Source organism: Amphibalanus amphitrite, unplaced genomic scaffold (assembly GCF_019059575.1).
Source record: "Amphibalanus amphitrite isolate SeventyFive unplaced genomic scaffold, NRLGWU_Aamphi_draft 000020F_arrow, whole genome shotgun sequence".
NCBI classification, from domain to species: Eukaryota; Metazoa; Arthropoda; class Thecostraca; order Balanomorpha; family Balanidae; genus Amphibalanus; species Amphibalanus amphitrite.
In genome coordinates, this window is record NW_024881516.1 from 654,365 (window position 1) to 678,869 (window position 24,505).

A 24,505-nucleotide genomic window follows, 5' to 3' on the forward strand; every position below is an offset into this window, starting at 1 on the left:
TCCTTTGGTGGCTAAAACGAAACACGCTTTTGCACCTATTTTATTATTTTAAAGAAATGAGTTACCGTTTTGAATTTTTGTGTATTCCGAGCTTACCTTAACCACTACAAATGGGAAACCACAAGTTCACTACTGGAGCACCCGTTTACCGTCCTCACTGGATCCTAGCCGACCCTAATTTTCCGTTGATTTTTCATGGGCTGTTTAACCCCTCCTAGCCCTTCACATTGGCCTTGGGATCAACTTAGGATTGTTCCCAAAGGTAACCGATGAACAGTCTTAACGAACCATAACAACAACTTTTCTGCACTAGCCACTAGGTAAGTGTAAAAAGCTACAGCAAAGCAAATTATTTTCCAGGTGTGGGCCAAAGCTGCCCTTGGTGGTCAAAGTTGCGCGAAACTACGGTACTACCTATATAGTTATCTGAGTCATTCTGTGTAACACTGCAACCTTATAAAGTAAGCCAGTGTGACTGTAATTTGAATCTCAATAGCAGCGAAGTCACCAGCAATCAGTGTTGGATGCGCCAGCAAATACATTAACACACATTTTGACATTTATTTTTTTCTAGGTCATATAGGCAATAGACATGCAATAGAGTGAATGCTTCTGGGGACATTGGGTTGCCTAAGTACATACGTTCTTTTGTAATGAAATGAATCCTATCTATAGTTGTAAAGAAAATTCCGTAGAAATGGGCACAATAACTGCCCCTACTTACAATGTCGGATAACCCCAAACGTCTCTTATGTGACAGTGATGTTGAGGTCTTGGACGTCCTTTTCCCTCTCTCTCTCTCTCTCTCTCTCTCTCTCTCTCTCTCTCTCTCTCTCTCTCTCTCTCTCTCTCTCTCTCTCTCTCTCTCTCTTTCTCTCTCTCTCTCTCTTCTCTCTCTTTCTCTCTTTCTCTTTCCCTGTCTCTCACTCTCTCGCTCATTGCTCACTCTCTATGTCTGTCTTTCTGTCTGTAAATATGTCTGGCTGTCTTATGGCGATGAATGATGATGATGATGATGATAATGATTTGTGAATTTAGGACTTCCGGTTTCGTGTCAAAGACTTCGTGTTTGTCCGTCTGTGTGTGTGTCGGGGCTCACTCGGGGCTGTGTGTCTTTCTGTCTGTCGCACGCACTAGCGTACTCATACGCTCGCACCTTCGCTGAATATGTACTTCTCCCACTCACTAGCTCACTCACTCGCTATGTTCAATTCTCGTTGTGCTTTGTCACTGTACCTTGTTCTTGTTCTCAGTGCTCTTTCTCATGTTTGATGTGTTTTTATGTGAAAGCTTGACATATTAGCATATGTACTTTTTACGGAACCGGCTATGTATGTTGTAGAAGTACGTAGTTGCCTCATCAATGTAATCACTTGCAGTTCCGTATTATCACTTTTTTGTTCGGCTTAAGTACCATACGCCTGAAACCCACATGCGTGGCACTAAACATACAAGAGACCTGTGAGTTGGAGCTAATGACATATCGCGGTACGTTTATGAAATCCATAACTGCTGAACTTCGGTCCTAAATATCGAGCTTGTTGCAAAGGGCGGTAATTTGGTCTGTGATGTATTGGCTGGGTCGTGATTGGTCATTGCTTTATTGCCTAAGTTACAGCCTGTCGTGCCAATTACGCCAGGACATCGGGTTTGATTGGCTGGGATCGACAAAGAGGCTCTATTCTGGGCAATAAGGGTGCTTAAGCCGTACGGCCTCGAAAACGTTGGTCATATTCATCGGTTGGTAATGGCCGTTTCGGCAGAATTCGCTCTCAGAAATGCTGACCGGCATTTTTCATTCAATTATTGCAAGCTGTTTTGACCCATTGTTGGATACTGGGCTTCAAATTTGTCCACGGATGGACGATTGCGAAAATATTCTGGAGACTGTCCGATTTTATGGCCTCGCCAAAACTGGCAGTTTGAGTCTTCAACATGAGCATTCAGCTAAAACTACCGTGGCCCATTAGAGCGTGTCGGTCGGTCCGGTGGTGATCCAGTCCGGTGGGTCAGTCGCCATCAGTCGTGGCCGGGAGGAGGACAGACTGGGCTCTGACAGCCGTACTCAGCCGGTGAGCGGCGGACTGACTGCAGGCTCTGACAGCCGTACTCAGCCGGAGAGCGGCAGACTGACTGCAGGCTCTGACAGCCGTACTCAGCCGGTGAGCGGCGGACTGACTGCAGGCTCTGACATCCGTACTCAGCCGGTGAGCGGCGGACTGACTGCAGGCTCTGACAGCCGTACTCAGCCGGAGAGCGGCGGACTGACTGCAGGCTCTGACAGCCGTACTCAGCCGGTGAGCGGCGGACTGACTGCAGGCTCTGACAGCCGTACTCAGCCGGTGAGCGGCGGACTGACTGCAGGCTCTGACAGCCGTACTCAGCCGGAGAGCGGCGGACTGACTGCAGGCTCTGACATCCGTACTCAGCCGGTGAGCGGCGGACTGACTGCAGGCTCTGACAGCCGTACTCAGCCGGTGAGCGGCGGACTGACTGCAGGCTCTGACAGCCGTACTCAGCCGGAGAGCGGCGGACTGACTGCAGGCTCTGACAGCCGTACTCAGCCGGTGAGCGGCGGACTGACTGCAGGCTCTGACAGCCGTACTCAGCCGGTGAGCGGCGGACTGACTGCAGGCTCTGACAGCCGTACTCAGCCGGTGAGCGGCGCACGAACTGTGAGCTCACTCGGGGCTGACAAAGCGGGCACGATGGCCGCCGGAGAGTGCTATGACCCTCTGGAGCATACCAACATGTTCAGTCGCAGAGAGGGTGAGTCCGTGAGGCAGTGGGTGAGCAGACAACCGCAACGTAAGCGAGGAGATGAATTTTATCTCGTCTGAATCGCCTGGTCTAACAAAATTCGGGCGCCCATTTGAATAGTATCATTGACATACTGAAATATCTGACATGATATGAAAAATTATAGAGGAGTTCGAAGTTCGAACACAGTGTGAAACTTGTGTTGTAAAATAATGATAAAGTACACTCGTAGATAACTTTAGATTAGCCGCATGACGATCCCACCCCTTTGCCCACAATACATATATGGCATTTGTTAATAACGGCTCGCATACTTGACTGTTTAACCCTCGCCCGCACATGGGGGGGGGGGGGGGTTGCCACCTCCCCAGGTAGTTTTTCTGCTCTGCACTCAACATTTTCAAAGCTAGAGGCCTGATTTTTCGTATAGCTGCTCCTCTATCCTTTCTTAATGTCTACTAAAAATTTCAAGTTTCTGCGGTTTTGGTTTCGGAGATATAACCTTGTTTTTCAGGTCATGTCATGACCCAAATGACCAATTCTCAACATCTTGCGTTGGCTATGGGCCTTGTGAGCTTTTGGCACATTGATTTCGGCCTTTTTTGCCAGTCTTACCTCCCACCTATCATGGAACATGTTGTTCGACGATTTACAGAAGTCAAGGCCAGGGTCAAGGTCAACCTAGGTCATCTAAAAGAATTGCGTTTTAGGCAAGCTGAATTTACTTTTCGTGAAGTTTTTTGACTGCATTTTTGGTAAAAGCTTCTCAGATCATGATTTCATGTAATATGGACACTTGGACACATAAACAATCGTTGCCCGTGCACACATCAGCATACACACAGACACACACAGACATACAAACACATATAATTGACCTTGACCTAACTTGACATGAAATGACCTCAGCTGCAAAAACCTGGTCGGGTAGTGTGACAAAGAGGTTCTAGCTGGCTTGGCACCAGAAAACGACATCGTCATCGGTATATGATAAGCAGCGCACTTGATGTCGAACGGTGACCAAAAACAGCAACATTTTTTAGTTTGAACTGACCTGAAAGGTCAATGACTGACCTGAGAAGGTAAAACTGGGTACATATCATTGGATTTGTCTCTTCCCAAAGAATCTTTTTGGTCTTACCGCGAAGCTCTATCTCCAACAGGAACGAAATGGCGCGGGTGGGGGTGGGGGGTGGGGGTGGCAACCCCCCCCCCCCCCAGGTGCGTTCTAGGATGGGAAAATGGCATGTGCGGGCGACGGTTAAAGGTAGTGTGCCAGCTTTCCTGGACCGTATGGAGTTAATGGCCCAGATAAGGAGAACCGGATTTTTAGAACTTATCCATACCTTCAAAACTCATGGATACGTCTTAAATTCTTCAAATTTTGAGTACCCCAGTGCGAAATTCGCCCCGACGGGTTGTCGGTCGTACTCCAACCACATTTCACACCACTATGAACAATAAATGCACACACTGAAATCGCTATTACCGATATGCTCATCCAATCAAGTTTCGATAAACCCGTTCATCATCATCTCCTGCGGTTTCGAACACGCCTGTTAGGTGGTGCGGTAGACCGCGCCCAAAGCCAGGGCCCCGGTAACGTGAGGTAGCCGAGTCGGGGCAGCGTGCGCTGACCCAAGCCGGGGCCGCGCGTCCTCCCGGTGTCATGTGATAGCCCGGGGCTGCCCGCGGGGATGCGGTAGACCGCGCCCAAAGCTGCGGCCCCGGCTTGGGTCAGCGCACGCTGCCCCGACTCGGCTAACTCACGTTACCGGGGCCCTGGCTTTGGGCGCGGCTTCTGCTCATACTTTGTGGTGCGGTGGTGGTGCGTCGGGCCGCGCGCTCTGACTTCTGCCAAGAAAAATGCGTCAGCTGATCATTGTCATTTCTGCCACTTGCGTGTGGTGAAATGGGGTCATAACTTAAGAGACGGCTTTTTCATATCAATTATTTTACATAAAATCATATTTCAAACCATAAATAATGTTCGACAGCCAAATAAAAGAAACAATACCAATACAGGCTTACAGTTTAAGGCTCGACATTGTGTTGTCTACGATTAGACAGCTGATAACTCATTCCCGTACGTCGTAACTCTATAATGACCTTTGCTTATTGTCACATGTGCGCCGCATTCGCGATTGTTGCCGACGCCTGTTTGCAGGTCAGCCCACTACAGTTGTTATACATATCGAAAAACCGATAAACTTTTAGGCGAAAAAGGCACTATTCCAGGCCCATTTTTGATTTTTCTTTGCGATATTAGGTAAAAACAGAAGCTTCTTATCCTAGGAAAAATAAAATGGGAAATCTTTCAAAGGTGGCACACTACCTTTAACGAAGACGAGCTTTTTTAGGTATTTTTTCAATCAATTTTAAAGGGACTATCCCACCTTTAACATGGGGTTTGAGTTGAGATAGCCAAGTTTGCGGCGAGGTTCAGAAACCACTATCTATCTAGGTTGCAACCCCCGCGGCCTCTTGGTGTTGAAGAAATTCGTTCCCTTCATTTGAAAATGGGCCTTGCGCAAGGCCCTATCTTCAACATGGAGCGACCGTTAGTGTGACGTCACCTCGTTTAGTCATTCTGATTTAAATGGGTTTGTTCGTTGAAAAATCGCTTAAAACTTGGTCTGAACTTTGTTGTGGTGCCTACAGAGTATAAAGAATCAGTTTTATGACAGTAATGTGGCCTGGGGAAGGAGGTAATTTTGGGCTGTGAAGTCACATATTTGAAAGTTTGTGTTTGGAATATGAGAAGCCTAAGATGTTTAATGAAAAATAAATGCCAGAACCGTGTTCCTGGTCATCCAATCTATAAAGTCGGGCACAATTTAACTGGTTTTAACAACATTTTAGAAGGTGGGATAGTTCCTTTAAGTGGGAATATCTTAAAATTGACCTGATCACAGGTAACAGATACACAGGCTGGGTTAGATACATCTGCCTTTCATAATTAGTTGTGACATTCAATTATAAATCGCTGGAATTTTCCAGGTAATCATCCATAGTTGTGACATTCAATAATAAGTCGCTGGAATTTTCCAGGTAATCATTCATTGATTCAAAAAATCACTCGAACATTTGTTTGGTGGCCTAGCTTGTGGTCCGGACCGTGCATGCTTACAAATGATAAAACAAAGAAACGCACATTACTTACATTACATACATCCCAGGTTGACCATAAAATGAACGAATGGAAAACCTCATCTTAACGCCTTTCCCCGGAGGTTTAACAAAGACCATGCATGACCATGCGATTTGTTGGACCCCAGCCTGGCAAGCTCGTCACTGCGAGGTGCCAAAACTTTGCAAAATATTGTGTAAAACTTCACCCGAGTGGCCTCTGACTTTTATGGATAAGGCAACTGCGGCCACATAATGCCCTTTTCGTGCTCTTTGTCCTGCGCGAGCCAAGTCGCAAATCAATAAACCCCGCATCGGAACCAATTTTAGGCCAATTATTGTCTGTCTTAATGACTGTAAAGATTAAATAACAAAAGAAACATTCTAATCTTGTAATGTAAAAATAAAGCTAGAACGGAACTGAAGTCATTAATTAAGAAGCTGGATTCTTTTTCGACGCATCTGTTCATAGACCTCTGTATAGGTACCGAGATTCCATGGCTTAGCGTTCCATCGTCGAGGTTTATTGTGGCCACCCTCTGGTGGGTTTTGTCGCCATTATTCGAAACTCTAGCCCGCGCCTTGATTGGGGGGAGTGGTGAACATCCTCTTTTGGGTTTCCGCAATTGTATAAAAAAATTGTTTTTCTTATTTTGGCACACCTTATCAGACATCTTTTTGCACATGTGAAAAATTCAGACCCAGGTCTTTCAAGGTCAGGACTTCACGTCATGTGACCTCACCTCAAGAACTTCTAATGCTTGTCGTAGCTACTCCGACTGAATCGTCGCTTTTAAGCTTTCAACGATTTATGTTGGCATAAGCATGGGCGGCGGAACGGGGGGCACCGGGGCACCGTACCCCCTTTGGTTTTGCCATTTGAACATAAGCCCTATGGGCGTTGCATGGAAAGAAGGGGACCAAATGTCGGCAGTGCCCCCTCCCCCCCCCCCTAATTGACGGTGTTCCGCCGGTACTGGGCATAAGTATGTCTAAAAATATATATTTTGGAATTTCGATTTCGGCGACCTATGTAAGGTGAGGTCAATCTTGCGACCCTTCTATTTTCAGTCAATGGGATAATATTGAACTGCACTTCTTTTGGAAGAAAGTCACACCAGGCACTTAAACATCGGGCAACTGGTAAAGATGAATTATCCCGCGCCGTGCTGGTCTCCTGAGTTTTCCGTGTCGTGCTGGAGAGGGCCCTTTTCACGCCCTCCCCCCGTCTAACTCGGCTCCTGGGCCACTTAGCGACACACGATAAGCGTCAATCGAAAGGGCGTCAAAACTTATAGCGGAAATACCTCAGTCATTTTTAAGGTCAGGTCAAAGGTCAGCTCACCAGAGGTCATCAAAGGTCAAATTTCGTCTATTTCAACAATTTTCGAAACACCCGACGGCTAACTCGGAAACCAATAGAGCTACAGCGCCACGGAAAGCGCATTCAATAGCCCTTTTACAGACCTGATTATTGTTCTCAGATTTGACTTCAGGTCAACGGCTTAGCCTCCAGAGGGCAAAAACTCTAAAAATAGCAGTTTCACGACTATATTTTTCGGTAATAACTTTTGACTCAAGGAAGCCACGACATTACTTTTGCCAGCAGCGTGTTCCTCTCGACGAGACGCGTCGAATGAACTACAAGTTGACCTTGAAAGGTCATGTTGAAAATTTGACCTGAGGTCAAGGTCATGACCTGGCCGGAAAGGGTCATGCTGCATGTCAGTCGATCCGTATTGTCGAGCTGAACACACTTGACGTGTATTCACCGTTCTAGCACGTCTCTATCAAAAGTTAAAGTAAAAAACCTGCCGGTAAACTTTCACGACCTGAGATGACCTCTGGGGCACACAGAGGGGTGACAGATGCAATTTTCGGATTCAGTGTATCATGTTTACCAACGAACCGATGTTTGAGAAGGTTTAGATCGACATTCGTCCAAAAGAGGCGCATTTCAATTTTCTCCCATTGACGGAATGGAGAGGTCGCAGCATTGACCTGACCTTAGGTCACAGACATAAAAAAATCCAAGAAACACATTTTATATATGCTGTTATCCTCATATATCGCTGAAAGTTTCAAGGTGATCGTTAAGTCGGTGTAGCTACAGTGAGCCTTTGAACTTTTTCTGAGGTAAGTTCACTTGACGTGACATGGTGACCTGACCGTGAACGACTTGGGTCTAAAACTTTCATAACATGTGCGGAAAAGATGTATGAACAGGTGTACTAAAAACCTGAGGGGGGGGGGGCGTAAAAACGCCGCCCCCCCCCAGCACGGCGCAGGATATGGAATAGAGAAATTGCATCCGTGACCTCTATTAATGCTCCTGAGACTACCCCAGGTCATGAACTTGACAATAACTTTTTATAGAGACATGTCAGAACGATGAAAACACTTTGGATGTGTTCAGCTTGACTTTACAGATAGACTGACATACAGCATGACCTCTTCTGGTCAGGTCATAACCTTGACCCTCGTATAAAGCCCTTTCGCTATTAAGCCCTCATAACTGACCATAGGTCAACGATTTTGTCTACAAAGGACAAAGCTGTTTTTATAGACGTGTTTGTTAAAATGTTTTCTGCGATAACATTTGACCTCAACCTTGCACTACATTTATTTTACCTGCGTCTTGTCCTTCCGGTGTAAAGACGCCTCAAATGGCCTACAACTTAACCTAAAAATGTCAGCTTAAAAATGTAAGCTTCGCCGCACCTATTGGTTTTTCGAGGGAGATGGTACGAGCTACGACCCACCTCGCCTTTTCGCCCCTAATTGAGCTAGAGCTTCGCAGAAAAACGGGCGTGTGCGCCGTTACGAGACGTAGCGATTGGTACCCGATTTTAAGGACTCAGGTCAAACGATGACATCCGACTTCAGGTCAAGTGGCCCAAAGTACGGGTTAGGCTTTCTGGCAAAAAGCTTCGTTAAAAAATGGTCGCAGAGCCGTGATTTTGGCATTATCGTGTTCTCCATGATCAGGCGCGTCGAATGCTATACCTACTCTTTGTTTGAGTGAGGTCAACTTAGGTGTTGGCCTCGGTTCAAGTTTAATTCAGAGCGCCTCAGGTTACTAAATTAGTCGAAGGAGGTCATATAGCATATCAACCGCTTCGGTTCGTCCCCCAAGTCTATTGATACCTTTCACGACCCCGCGAAGTCAATTTAATCGGGACTTATTGACGACAAACTCATATGACCTTAGTTAGTGGCGTCATAAATGACGTCACGCAAGGCCAGCAATGCAAAGGTGAAGCATCAGCCCTTACAAGGAGGGCGTGCAGTCACGATTATGTGTGATTGAGACAGTTTTAGATCATTTTCGGCGCTAAAATAGCAGTTTCCATATTTTCCCCATTGACTTAGGGGAAGTTTGGTAATATCGGCCAGTAGGTAATATCGGACAGTCAGTTATCTTCTGAACTCTCCCCCAGGTGCATACGCAAATATTTTATTTGGAAAAAAGGTAGCGCTGGATTTCCTTGGTCACCACCTCCTCTCGCAGGCAGTTTGCCGCTAGGCTGTCATAATTTTTTTACGATAATCGCCATTTGTCCTTCCATCCATACAACTTATTAATTACCTGTTATCGCAGAGATAAAGAAGTTGTAACTGCCAAGTTGTACCTTTTCCACTTACATGAACATTTTTGTTATCGATTTTGGGCCAACTATCTGTGTTCAATGTGTTTGTTGCTCCCATTTTGGCGCATTTTGAACGGCCTACGTGTTTGCTATTATCGGACACCCATCCGATATTACCCTATGGGGGAGATGTTTGAACCCCCCTCCCCCTCTTCTTACTCGGCTCCTGGGCCACGGAGCGAGACGCGGAAGGTGGCGTTCGAAAGAGCAAGAAGCCAACGCATAACTCGGGAACCAATATCAATATCAAGACTCTTGGGATCCATTTGGACGCCCGTCCGTAATTTGCTGCTGCTGTCCGATAATACCCAAGTAACTTTTTTTCTTTAAAAAATCGCTGCGCTCCAACGCAACACCGGAACCTCAGCAGACTTTATAAAAACAAAGCTTTGGGCTATCTACATATATTTAACCCTCGCCGGCCGAGAAGGGGGGGGGGGCGGGTGCCGCCCCCCCCCCATAGGGTTTTTTCGCGATAGCTCCAAACACGCTGGAGATAGAGAGCTGAAACTTTGCATACGTGACCTTTGATCCAAGCCAGATCTTTTGACACCAACCGCATTTTTGGGTCAGGTCAGGTCACTGACCTATGACTTCATAAGTTAACCTCTGCACGGTCTTCAGATGTCGCAACTTCGCAACGCCCTCACTGCCAGAGGAGATGTCACAGGGAAGTGAAACTTGCAGGATCTAGTATCCATTATGAGTCTCACATTTTGTATATCTCGGATTTTTCCTAAAGGTCATATGAGGTCAGGTCATTTTCGTGACCTCACCATTATTAGCTGAATAAGCATTTCAAACATTCGAATTTGTTGTTTATTGAATGAGGCAACTCTCTGCAATAAACGAACAGACCATTATGTTGAGTGCACAGTAGGTACATACGGTCATGCTCAGGTATGCCCCCACGGAAACGAGTGGATGCGAAACGCAGGCACGAGATCTTGTTGCTGAAGCTAGAAATGAAAATGAACGTGGTAACTTCCCCAGTAAGCAGCATGATGGTCAAAAGAGACATGGCATAATCCGCATTACAGGAAGGTCTGGAACGCATGTGAAAGAAACACTGGATGACTCGTAAAACACACGCAGTTACGACGAACACACGAGTGCGCACATGACTCGTAGAACACACGCAGTGACGACGAACACACGAGTGCGCACACCGGGCGCTTGTCGGGTACATGTTGTGCATCACTGGGCGCTAGTAGTCGGTAAGCAACACATAGGTGGCGCAGAGATACTACAGATCCAGAACATCACGTGCAAATCGTCGGCGACCCCGAGAGGACGGTGGCAGCTCCCGGTCTGAGCGAGGGGTGGTTAGGGAACGCGAGCACGGGTGACAGGGAGTCGGGAGACACACCGGTATATCAGTAGGCTGTCGGTCAGGGGAGTGCGTCCCTGATTCAAGGGCCACAGCTGGAGGGGTCGCCGGGGGCGATGAGGCGGCGTTTGCAGGATCTGGCTCTGGACTGGGGCCCTGCGAGGGGGGCGGGAGTGACTCAGCCCCGTCGGTCACCGAGGTCGGCGTCGGAAATGACCGAATAGCCTCCGTGTGGGACGGCAACGGTCGGACGCCGTCAGGGCCCAGACGAAAGCCGGCCCAGTCCACGGTCTTTTCACAGAACACGAACTTGTCGCGGTTCTGGAGGATGCCGTTACGGCCACAGAGCGTCAGATACTCCGCCGCATGTTGGAACATGCATCGAATCGTGGGCTGGTACAGGATGGAGTCGTCGATGACCCTGTCACAAGACTTCACATTCAGTGTGACCCGATCGAATCGGTGAGTGTAGGCATCTCCGGAGACCTTGTACCCTTGAGGGACGGTTTTGTAGCGGTACCTGCCCCATGGTGTCAGAAAGGTCGTGAGGTGGCGGTCCGATTCGCGAATGGCGACGGAGTGGTAGCCGTTGAAGGCATCTGTAGTGGTTTTCCACTGATCCGCGGGCACGGCCATGGCTTTTTGGAAAGGGGGCATTGTGGGATGCGTCTGACGGATGCTGGCCTCGTTGAGGGCCTGGAAGTTGATGGTTCGGCGGGGCTCGCCGTTGTGCTTGCGGGTCACTACCATTCGTGAGCACCACGTGACTGGCTCGTTGACGTCTACTTTTTCCAGTACCCCCATGGCGACGTCCCTGTCAAGGTCCCGACGCACCCTGTCTTCCCAGTGTAGGGGAACGACAGCTGGTGTGTACACGGCGTGAGGGGTCGCGCCAGGCTTCACGGCGAACTCTAGGGGTGGGCCGTGCATGAGGGGGAGGGGCTGGTGGCAGCAAGTGTTAAACGTGGATGACGCGTAATGGTCGAGCAGCAGCTGCTTCAGGGCAGGGATGTCAGCATCGGTGGGGTTATCTGGCAGAGGTGGCGGCTCGGGTGTCGGAGCGCGGCGAGGGCATCCGCATGGTGCCAGGTCAGGTGCAGACGGAGCCGAAGCAGCCGGCTCGGTGTCGAGCGCGGAGACAGCTCCTGGTTTACCCGAAGGTGGGTAGGGGAACTCGGAGGAAATGGAGCCCAGCGCCTGGAGTGCATGGGCAGAGAGGTACAGTCCAGTCAATTCCTCCGCCACATACACAGCCTCCAGCGTAGACGCCGACCGGCCCCCGTTACTCACTTGGATGGTGGCAGGGAGGGTTCCCCAGATCGTAAGTCGGGCCCGGTTGGCGGTCGAGAGCGTGATACGTGACGGCAGCAAGGACGACCGCCGCACACCTAGGGCGCTGAGGGTATCCGGGCCGCAGCAGGTCACTGTGGCACCCGTGTCAGCCACTGCCACGCACGTAACTGGTGGCCGGACCGCGACGCTGTCACGGGCCCGGTCGGTGCATGGGAGGCTGGCCACGTCGACTTGGACCTGCACCGGCAGACGGTTTGATGCTGGGCCAGCGTCGGCGATGGAGCTGCTGCTCGGTTCCAGGATAAACCGGGAGCTCAGCTCTAGGAGAGTGGCGTCAATCTCATCTGCTGTTTCTCTACGGGCGGGCTGACGAGGCCGGTGTTGGCTACGGCAAACAGCTGGCAGATGGCCACGACGACCACAGGTGCAGAGGTGGTTGGCTGCCTTACACTGGCGACGGTGGTCGTGGGCAGCCTCCCCACAGTTGCGACAGACTGTGTGGGATGCCTGGCCGCTTGGCTGTGGCGGTGCGTTGGTGCGGGGTCCAGAAAGTTTCAATTTTTGATACGAGGAGCGAATCCGACCAAGTTCTTCACTCTGGATAGCTTGCTGGCTCCGTTTGGCGGTTTCCTTCGTCACTGCATACTGCTCGGCCGCCGCAAGTGTAAGCGGAGTTTGAGTCAGCAACTCTGATTGCACCTCGGTGTCGCACAGGCCCGACAAGAACTGGAATAGCACCATCTCCTCCTCGAAGCTTACTGCCCGGTCACAACGGCACTGTACGACCAAGTGACACTGTCGCGCCACCTCACGCAGCCTCGCCGCGAACCGCGCCACGGGCTGACCGGGATCTTGCTTCATCCGCTGGAGCTTGAGGATGTGGGATAGCCGGTTCTCAGGTCGCACCATGAGGTCTGCGATATGAGTCAGGAGTTGGTGCTCACTCAAGGATGTGAGTCCAGCACCAAATCGGCGTACAACAGGCTGTATGCAGGCGAAGGCAGCGCCTGCAAGACAGTGTCTGGGTCATCGCCAGATATGCCGGCCCTTCGCTTGTAGGTCGTGAGCTGCTGCCTGAAGACCCCCAGCGCCGTGTCTGTTACAACACCATCTGGCGAGACCTCCAGTGTTGGTAACTTGGCCTTCTCAGGGGCGGCAGCAGCGGTTGGTGGGTGCGACGCTGTCTGATGCATCTGAAGGAGCTGGATGCCCACTGACCCGTCAAGCGCCGGAGTCTGGAACCCACAGTTGGGCCAGGGGCACTGCATCTGAACAGGAGTGGCCATAGCTGTAGTTGCAGGCTTGTCGGCTCGATCAGATAGCAAAACTTCAGTGGAGTTGCCTCATAGCTGAATAAGCATTTCAAACATTCGAATTTGTTGTTTATTGAATGAGGCAACTCTCTGCAATAAACGAACAGACCATTATGTTGAGTGCACAGTAGGTACATACGGTCATGCTCAGGTAATTATAAGTCAATGGGGAAAAATTAAAACTGCTATTCTGGCGCCGGGAACGATCTCCAACTATCTCAAGCACACAGAATCGTGATTTGATGCACTCCTTGCAAGGTTAGATGCGTCACTTTTGCAATGTTGACCTTGCGTGACGTCATTTATGACGTCATCAAGGTCATATTAGTTTTTCGTCAATAACTCCCGATCAAATTAAGCTAGCGAGTCGGGAAAGCCACCAATGGACTCAGGAGGACCTGCCGAATCGAATGATATGCGACATGACCTCTTTCGACCAACTTCGTGACCTGGGGGTGCTGACCTGACCTTGACCTGAGGTCAACACCCTAAGTTGACCTGACCCGAACAAAAAGTATATCATTCGATGTGCCTGATCGAGGCGAACACGATGCTGCCAAAATCGCGGCTCTGCGGCCGTTTGTTGCGAAGTTATTCACCAAAAACTGAACCGTACCTTGGGGCACTTGACCTGACCTCAGAGGTCACCGGTTGACCTAGGACCTTAAAATCGGGTACCAATCTCTGCGTCTCGTAACGGTGCACACGCTCGTTTTTTCCGCGACGCGCTAGCTCCACCAGGGGCGAAACGGCGAGGGGGGGGGTCGTACCCGCCCCCCCCCCCTCGGCCGGCGCGTATGTAGAAAACCAATAGGTCCGGCGAGGGTTAAATGACTCCCAGTTACATAAAAATGATAACCTTCATGTTACGATGGCTTGAAGTTACCCGTCCGATAATACCCAATTTTCCCCTGTACCTAATGGTGAGGTCACGTGACCGACATGATCTCATGTGACCTTTAGGATAAATCCAAGACATACAAGTTGCGAGACCTCTCAAGGATACAAAGTCCTGTAAGTTGCATCTCCATGTGACTCGTGCACTGATGGCGTTGCGAAGTTGCGACATTTCAGGACCATGCAGAGGTTTATTTATGACGTCGTAGGTCAGTGACCTAGCCTTGCCTGAAAATTTGATTGGTGTCTTAAGTTCCAGCTTGAAGAAAAAATCAGGTATGCCAAGTTTCAGCTCTCTATCTCCGGCGTGTTCCGAGCTACCGCGACAAAAAAAAAAAAATGGCTAAAGAGTTGTCCATTTTTTGCGATGGACTGTCTATTATATTAATTCATGCGCTATGAGCCGATTTGCATAAGAATGTCAAACCGGGGGAAATTTGATGACCTCTTTTGACCTGACCTAAAAAGGGACTGAACAACGTTCGTTATGATTTTTGAATTCTGAATTCTCTTTTGAATTCTGCTCACGGTATTTCGCTGCGTGGCCCAGGAGACCCCCCCCCCCCCCGACGTCCCGCCTAAATGTGTTACGATCGGACCACCGCAGTCCTGGTCCGGCCTAATTACGCCATTTGCTGCCCGCCATGACTAGACTCAGGCGTTCCCGTCTTTCGCTTGGCAACAGAGAAACTAAATAATGAACTGGCTGCCGGGAGCGTTTGGTTTTGTGGCGTCACCTCACGCCATTGTGTCTGCGCTCGTGACTGACGGCGCGGAGCGGTGTCTGCCGGCGCCTGACACGGGCACGGGGCACGGCCGGCGCGCCCGCGGCTCCCACGGAGGAGGGGTGCGGCGGCGGGCCGTCACCCAGCGGGCGGCGCACAGACACCGGCCGGCGGTCTCAGTGGGGCACGTACCGCCTCAGTCCTGCAGTGGAGGGCGTGCTGCAGCTAGCGGTGTGCTTTGGTGGTGATGGGTGAGATTCCCATTGTGGAAAGGATTAGTGGCGGTGCTGGTGGTGTATTATCTTTTGGTAGTGACTGCTGAGGACCTGTCATGGCAGGTAACGTTCCAACTGCTACATTCCGAACATTCATCCGTATTGATACCTTACCTATTCGTCAGACGTTAATATGACTCAACTGGATCTCCCTCATGCGATGCGGTTTTAAAAATCTATGAGTTTGGGACTCAAAATGCGAAAAAATCCCACTTTCTGGCAAATACTTATTTATGCGATAAATAAAGCTGTGAATGCTTGGAAGAATTTTGAATGGAAATGAAATGCTTACTTGATTCCAAGATTTAAGTGCACATGTCCTAACATCAAACTGGGCGCCGTAAATGCCACGCCTGTAACCAGAATTAATCATTAACCCTAGAACGCCTAGGGGGGGGTTGTATCAACCCCCCCCTGAGGTTTTTTCGAAGTGCACGCTAAACGGCTTGTCGTAGCGGGCTGAAATTTTCAATACCCTCTGGGGCAACCTTTGCGCATCTTTTGCCGAAAAAAAATTGATCGGGTCATGTCAGGTCACGGAGTTATGACGTCATAAGAGGTACAGCCTCCGGCCGACAGTTACCAAACGTGTGCGCCGAATCCCTAGGTTTTCTGCCGGTGATACCCACATTGTTTGATGGATCATGATGAAACTTCCCATGCATGTTGGGGCAAGCATTGGCTATCGTGTGGTGCAAGAAAATTGACCGGGTCAGGTCAGGTCACGGAGCTATGACGTCACAAGAGGAACAGCGTCCGGTACTATTTTTGAAAAGCGCCCGAACCACTATTTTGCTAATTCTTGTCACCTCAATGGGAATATGCAGCAATATTAGCTTCTATAGGGAGCAAATGGACCTCCCAAATCCAAAAATACAATCAGATTTCAAAAATTTAAATTTTGATTTTTCGAATTTCTGCCGCCGACTGTGACCTTGCCGACTTCCGGCGCTCCCAACGCGCCATTTTTAGAGCTAGGGAAACGAAATACATACCAAACGATAGAGAATTGATCAAGGAACACGATAGTGAAGGTTTCAAGTCGATATCTCCCACCGTTTTGCCGCAATCGCCGCGGAAAGTTGAAAAAGTTTGATTTTTTCGGAAAATTTGACCTTTGACCGGTCATAAGTAGGTCAAATGTTGACCTAGGACCAAAAAATATACCACCAATCGCGAGATCTCGTTGAGAGCAATCCGTTGGTTTTTTCCGCTAAGCTCTACGACCTTCCGTTTCGAAACGCCAGGGGGGGGGGTCGTAACAACCCCCCCCCCTGGTCGTTCGTGTTATGAGAAATGGCCTGGTCGTGCGAGGGTTAACATCATCAACGGCATTACTTCTTTCTCCAAAATCTAAAGGTCGGATGTTACTATCAGGGGCGGATCCAGGAAAACTCCAAGGGGAGGGTCATGAATCGAAGTGGTGCCCCTACCTATACCCAAAATTAAAAACTCATCGGATTTCGGCCACTTCATTTTGGTGGTGCCCTATTTTCGTTTTTTTATATATTCTATTTGGTGTGTGTTGCCCCTGGCGGGCCTGTGGTGCCCCTGCTAGGCCGCAGGTGCCCCTGACAGGTTTGTGGTGCCCCTGGAAGGACTGTGGTGCCCCCTGACAAGCCTGAAGTGCCAACGACAGGCCAGTGGTGCATCTGACAGGCCCATGGTGCCCCTGCGAGGCCGGTGGTGCCCCTGGCAGGCCGGTACCCGTGCTAGGCCGCCGGTGCCCCTGGGCTCTGACAGGACTGTGGTGCCACTGATAAGCCTGAAATGTCCCCGACAGGCACGTGGTGTCCCTGACGGGCCAAAGGTGCCCCTGCGAGGCCGGTGGTGCCCCTGACAGGCCTGTGGCGCCCCTGTTAGGTCTTTGGTGTCCCTGACAGGCTTGTGGTGCCTCTGGAAGGACTGTGGTGCCCCTGGGCCCTGATAAGCCTGAGGTGCCCCTGACAGGCTCGTGGTGCCCTTGCTAGGCCTGTGGTGCCCCTGGCAGGTCTGTGGTGCCTGACAGGCTCAAGGTGCCCCTGCGAGGCCGGTGGTGCCCCTGGCAGGCCTGTGGTGCCCCTGCCAGGCCTGTGGTGCCCCTGCCAGGCCTGTGGTGCCCCTGCAAGGCCTCTGGTGTCCCTGACAGGCCTGTGGTGCCCCTGGAAAGACTGTGGTGCCCCTGGGCCCTCACAAGACTGAGGTGCACCTGCCAGGCCCGTGGTATCCCCGACAAGCCCGTGGTGCCCTTGCTAGGCCTGTGGTGCCCCTGACAGGCCTGTGATGCCCCTGGCGGGCCTGTGGTGCCCCTGCTAGGCCACTGCTGCCCCTGGGCCCTGACAGGACTGTGGTGCCCCTGACAAGCATGAAGTGCCCCCACAGGCCCGTGGTGCCCCTGACAGGCCCAAGGTGCCCCTGCGAGATCGGTGGTGCCCCTGGCAGGCCTGCGGTGCCCCTGGCGGGCCTGTGGTGCCTCTGCTAGGCTGCTGGTGCCCCTGGGCTCTTACAGGACTGTGGTGCCCCTGACAACCCTGAAGTGCCTCCGACAGGCCCGTGGTGCCCCTGACAGACTCAAGGTGCCCCTGCGAGGCCTGTGGTGCCCCTGACAGGCCTGTGGTGCCCCTGCAAGGCCTCTGGTGCCCCTGGAAAGACTGTGGTGCCCCTGGGTCCTGACAAGCCTGACGTGTCCCTGGCAGGCCTTTGGTGCCCCCGACAGGCCCGTGGTGCCCTTGCTAGGCCTTTGGTGCCCCTGACAGGCCGGTGGTGCCCCTGGCGGGCCTGTGGTGCCCCTGCTAAGCCAATGCTGCCCCTGGGCCCTGACAGGACTGTGGTGCCCCTGACAAGCCTGAAGTGCCCCCACAGGCCCAAGGTGCTCCTGCGAGGCCGGCGGTGCCCCTGGCAGGCCTCTGGTGCCCCTGGCAGGTCTATGGTGGCCCTGGCAGACCTGTGGTGCTTTTGCTAGGCCGATGGTGCTCCAGACAGGCCTGTGGTGCCCCTGACAGGTCCGTGGTGCCCCTGCTAGGCCTGTGGTGCCCCTGGCGGGCCTGTGGTGCCCCTGGCGGGCCTGTGGTGCCCCCGAGCCCCAAGGAGGGGGTCATGACCCATGTGACCCCCCCCTTGGATCCGCCACTGGTTACTATAGCAAAACTGCTTTGTTCTAAAACTTTGATTTGTTTCAATATGCTCATTTTTAAGCTATATCGGACCAACAACGCCGAAAGAACTTATGCCTGAATTGTTACACCTGCCATGTGTAACATATTACAGAATGAGGAGCCGAACGAAAGGGTGGTCGGGAGATACAAAAAGTACATATTAACAACTGGCAGCAGCCTATTGGTCCTGTCCTTGTGTACCTACTAATCTACTAAATCATCACGGGTCCCGGGTGTTCCCTGTATTGCAGACTCTGAAGACAGTGACAATGAGGGCGGCATGGGCAACGTCAACCGCGCCGTCATGCGACCACCGGGACACTCGGGGAAGGCCAAACGCGGCCACCTCTGCTTCGACGCCTCCTTCGAAACAGGTCTGCTCGCTCGTTTACCTACAACCAATGCTTTTAGGTGCAGTTGAAACTCGCTCGCTTGTTTCATATCAAATGCTTTTTCAATATCCGCAATGCTTCAATACAATTTCTGCTAGAGTGAAAACGATACTTTGCTCCGTTCAGCTTGTGAGCCATGCGGCGCAGCATAACATCAGGCGCTGACTGGCCATGCCACCTAGCGAGCAGAGGGTGAACTAGCTGCGGCCGACCGATGATGGCTATTGCCGATCGCGCATGAATAACTGCCGAATCTCAATACAATGTTTCTATACTCGCCACCTCCGCTGTTTTGCAGGGAATTTGGGCCGGGTGGACTACATCAGTGAGTTTGAGTACGACCTGTTCATCCGACCTGACGCCTGTAACCCCCGCTACCGTATCTGGTTCAACTTTGTCGTGGACAACGTCCGACAAGACCAGGTAGGTAACAATTACTGAATGCTGACTGAGCCAGGAGATTAAACTTATCGGGTTCGTGAATGAGCGAATGAGCATGCAAAGTGCTTTCAAAGAATTTCTGTCCTCTGCGGTGGGATGAGCGGCGCTTTTGTAACAATACATTTAGAGGTGAGAACATTTTTTCTGTCTTTAATATTACTTTTTCCACGGGTGGAGAATTGTGCTGGACTGGGGGTGCTCGAGCTCTCCCAATTCCACGCCTGCTTGGCTTTGGAGCCGCGGCCGGGCGGCGCGGGTCAAGGTCACCGCTAGGCGGCGGCGGATTTGCTGCGCCCGAGCACCCCCAGCTGGTCACAATTCTCCACCTATGACTTTTTCGTTGCAGGGACGTAGCCAAGGGGGACACGGGGGTCATCCCCCCCCCCCCCTGAAGGCGAAAAATAAAACAAAATTCTATAAAAAAAAATAAATAAAACAGCTGCACCACACCCTCAAAAATAGTGGGCCAAAACCGAGGAGTTTTCCGTTTTTGGAGGGGGTACGACCCTATGCCGCGACCTGTGGCCCCTCCCTGAGCAAAATCTTGGCTACGTGCCAACTACTGCTATGGTATTTTACAGAGAGTGATCTTCAACATCGTGAACATGAGTAAAACGAAGAACCTCTTCAGGGATGGAATGACACCGCTGGTGAAGTCCACGTCCCGAAACAGATGGTAAGACCGTGATGCCTAAAATACTGTTACAAGGCCGTTGGATAACGTCGTTATTGAATTGCAACGTTTCCGCTAACCTCACGCCGTTTCAAGCACCGTCTGCCGTCTGTTCTCACGAGTCCCTTGCGCATGTGACAGCCAGCGTCTGAGTGGTGTCCTCATGGGCCCTGTGTACCTCCCGACAGGCAGCGCCTGCCGGCGCGGAACGTGTACTACCACCGGTCTGCCGAGCACCGCGGCCACTACATCCTGTCGTTCGCGTTCGCGTTCGACCGGGAGGAGGACGTGTACCAGTTCAGCGGCTGCTTCCCCTACTCCTTCTCGCGGCTGCAGCTCTACCTGGCCGAGGTGGAGCGACTGCAGCTGCCCTGGATCCGCCGGCAGACGCTCACTCTCACCGTGGTGAGTGCCGCCGCCGCTTGGATAGCTGCTGTTATGTCACTACAGACTAACTTACCATGCTGGAGCCGCTCGGAAATGCTACATAAAAGTACACGTTTTAGAGCTCAATCACACGAGTGCACCTACTTCATTTGTCCCGTGACATAGATTGATAGCGTCTGTGCTATGATTGTCTCTACAAGTATGCACCGTATTGTGACGTGTGTGCCGGCCAGCAGAAGCGCGAGTGTGACCTGGTGTGACCTTCATTGTGACGTGTATGTGTGACCGTCTGATCCCGCAGCAGAAGCGCGAGTGTGACCTGGTGTTACCTTCATTGTGACGTGTGTGACCGTCTGATCCTGCAGCAGAAGCGCGAGTGTGACCTGGTGACGGTGGGCCCGCCGGAGGCGATGGACGGCCACCTGCCCACCAAGACGGTGGTCATTATGGCCAGAGTGCACCCCGGCGAGACGCCTACCTCGTTCATCATCAAAGGTGAGCCGTAGAGGAGACGGCGGTGCACCGGGCTGCAGAGCGGCAGCATCAGAAACGGGAATGGACTTTGTAGCTCCTTTTTTGCACAAGGAGAAGAAATACGTCTTAATTTGTTCTTTAACCTTCATACATATATTTGACCGAAATTGCTGTTTCGTATCCGGTAAACGCAATTCTCTTCGAATAAAACGGTGTTTTTTCCATGTCCTACTCTAAACCTGGCCGTTTCAGGTTTGCTCGATCTGCTGACGGCAGACCATCCGGTTCCCAGTCAGCTGAGGCAGCATATCGTGATAAAAATCATCCCCATGCTCAACCCCGACGGCGTGTTCCTGGGCAACCACAGGTGAGGCACGCAATACCGTCTCATCTAATCACGTTTAGCGATGAATCCGATAGAACATGTTTGCTCTGTCTAAACATGAGACAGACGCTACAATCACATATTTTATTCCGGGAATTTTCGATGCAAGACATTCATAGCACAACAGAAGCACGCAATCGTCTTGTTTGGTCTTCGGATCGCCCTAAAATTTTCACACCGTGCTTCTGCTAATAACGATCCGCTGACTCCTCAGGTGTTCGGTGATGGGGGCGGACCTGAACCGCGCCTGGCAGGAGCCGTCCGAGTGGGGCCACCCCACCATACACGCCGCCAGAAAGCTTCTCCACTCACTGGACACCAACAAGGTGGGAAGTAGAACGTTATGGAATGACGTTGTAGTAGAACGTCGTTATAGCGCTTGTGTGGCGCCAAAAATCGCTCTTCTTGGCCGGTGAGGTGTGGGTGCACCGAGTGTTGGACTTGCTCCATAGAAGACCGACGAAACGTCAATAAAACTGGTCGCTTGAAGCTGAGCACAGTCAACTAACTAGTTGCACTCCTTAAATGTTCAACTGATACCGATTTTAACCTCCGTCTTATCTTCTTTTAGATACGTGCCGTGCTCTAATTTATGTTAACGTTTGCACAATATTGCAGAATAATGGGTTGGAAATAGTGCTGGACCTCCACGCCCATACGAGCCTCCTCGGCTGTTTCGTCTATGGAACAACATACGAAGACGTCTACAGGTCAGTTTGGCAACATGGAGAAACCGAGGCGGCTGACATTTGGGGCTATGGATTTTCTGATCGGTAAATCGTATCTGACAAGCTATAGTGATTATACTTCAGCTATGTATTCTGGTGCGGTCTGTGAACGACGTAGGTAATGATTACAAAAGTAGGCTCTTGTTTTGAGTTGGGACCTCATGAATCTGTTTGGTAAAAAGCTCTAGGAACTTGAAGCACGAGCTGTATACGAATGTGTATATCCAATCGCCGAGGACTGAGGTTGCTGTCGTAATTTTGTATTGCTGTCGCATTTCAGGCACGAACGGCACATCGTATTTCCGAAGATGATGAGTCAAAACTCGGAGGACTTCAGCCACACTAACACGATCTACAACAGGGACCCGCTGAAACTGGGCACTGCACGCAGGTAAACGGCATTGGACGAATGGGAGAGAGGATGTATTGCGGCACAGTATCAGATCCGGTGGTGTATTGCGACAGTGTAACATCCAGTGGTGTGCGAGTGTGGCACCTAGCGCCGGTCCCGTGCCAGTGCCCCATCCACACGGCGACTTATTGACCCCTCCGTCCGCCGTCAGGTACCTGTGCTCCCAGCTGAGCGACTCTGTCAACTGCTACTCGCTGGTGGTGTCCATGTACGGCTACACGGGCCGCCACAGCGAGGGTGTCATTCCCTACACCGAGGAGGCCTGTATCCTCTACCACAGACCGGCTGAAGGGGCACAGAGAGCTGCGGTACTCGCACGGCAGCTGTGTGGTCATTGCGAGGCGGGTGGCGACCCTCTCACTACCAGCCGAACTCAATGTGATACAGTCGTCAGCAAAGTGATTCGATGTTGCTTAGATGGTACGAGTTTTATGCTGCTACGTTTCAAGCTCAGTAATTTAATTTTCATCCCTCTTTTTCATAGCATAAGTTCCACAAAAAAACATAAGTTCCGTTGTTCAGTCGTAACGCCTTTTGTTCAGCGTTTCCCCAGCATGTGGATGCATTTTTCCTTAGCACCTTCTGCAGACATGCGTTTGGGCCGGGACCTGGGCCGCGCACTGCTCGACTACTTTAGGGCGATGCAGGTGTTTCCTTCGTCACCCAAGTCGGCGGCAGCACCGGCAGCCGGCGCAGAGCGGCCACCTCGAGCACACAAGTAAGGAACGCTGCTGCTAGGGACCCACAGGAACGTAACGGCTACTGGTAATTTTTGATTATGTTTAGCAGCGTGCATTTGACCAATATCGGTTATCCAACTTCGTTATCATAACCAGACTCCGTTTTTCCGCGTTAACATACGATGCTGCCGTGTGCCGTCGCGCTGTTCCGTGTCTTCTCCAATGCCGTTAGCAGAGTGAACGGGTTTATGATGCGGTTGCTGACTGTGTCTGTTGGCTCCCAGGCCGCCCGGTAGCGTTACGTCGGCGCCTGCCGGCGGCGCCGCCCCTCCCCCTCCGCCTCCACCCGACCCGGAGCTGCAGCGGTACCCGCTGACCGACTCGGGCGCCTCCTCGGTCCGCGGCGAGTCGCCCCGAACGCCGGCCATCGACGTGCGCGTCCGCGAGCGGCGAGAGCGCGCCGTCGGCCCGGCCGCGCCGCCGGGCCGCCGCCGGCCGGCCGTGGTCAGCGTGCGTTCCTACGTGGCCGACGACCGGACGGCCGGCTCCTCGGACGACTCGGCCGGCTCCGGCGACTCGGCGGAGTCGGAGACCACAGACTCGGAGGCCGCGGCGGCCGCGGCCGACTCGCCACAGACCGGCCCGGCCGCCAGGCAGCCGCTGCGCCGGCTGGCCATCAAAAGCGTGGACTTCCGACGACTGGAGCGGCTGCGGCGGCGGCAGCGGCGCGCGGCGGCCGCCGCCATGCCACGGGGCCGGTCCGGCGCGGCGCACCACCTCTCCGGGGGCTCCGGGCGGCGGCCGCGCGGCGCCGGCTTCTTCGGCGGCCGTCCGCGCGCCCTGGCGGCGCTGGCAGAGCCGGAGTTCGGGCCGCTGCTGCTCGCCAGTCCTCTGGTTGGGTCAGTGCCGGCCCCAGTCCCGCCTCGGGCCCCGTCCGCGGCCCTGACGGCGCGACCAGCGGCGCCGGCCGACGTCCCGGCCGGCCCGAGGGTCAGTGTGCTCGATATGAGTCAGCTGGCGCGTGGGGGTCACCAGGACGTGACATACAGCCGCCTGGGGGCACGACCGCACCGGCGCCGCACCCAGACGGCGGGGAAGAGCGCGGAGAAGCAAGGCCTCGGCAAACCAGGATAATGCTGGACGTACGGGCTGTGTTAGAGGGCGTCTATGCCAGCAATAGATAGGTGGGCACTGCACGTGTTTTCGGTCTTTATAACAAATCGTATGGTGCGTAATATCGTTTTCAGCACGGTTACTGTATGTACACTGGTTGGTACTGTCGTTACTGTCCACTGCACTGGTGCATGAGCAATGAGCATGATATTACCGAATCCATAGGTTTGACCAGTGATTGGTATCGTATCCATGATTACGATGAACTGTGTAGGGGAAGATAATGTTTATCCACTCAACAACGCATGTTAAGC

General features: G+C 52.0%; 1 protein-coding gene across 1 annotated transcript; it reads left to right on the forward strand.

Moving 5' to 3' along the window:
* Positions 1-975: 975 nt before the first annotated feature.
* LOC122389935 (cytosolic carboxypeptidase 6-like) lies at positions 976-24,212 on the forward strand. Its single transcript, XM_043382447.1, has 15 exons — positions 976-993; positions 2,724-2,769; positions 18,758-18,880; positions 19,197-19,321; positions 19,921-20,015; positions 20,201-20,417; positions 20,765-20,894; positions 21,126-21,240; positions 21,473-21,584; positions 21,877-21,968; positions 22,267-22,377; positions 22,550-22,662; positions 22,987-23,116; positions 23,363-23,762; positions 24,114-24,212. Exons 1-15 carry the CDS (start codon positions 976-978, stop codon positions 24,210-24,212), a joined length of 1,926 nt encoding a protein of 641 aa, XP_043238382.1.
* The last annotated feature ends 293 nt before the right edge of the window (positions 24,213-24,505 follow it).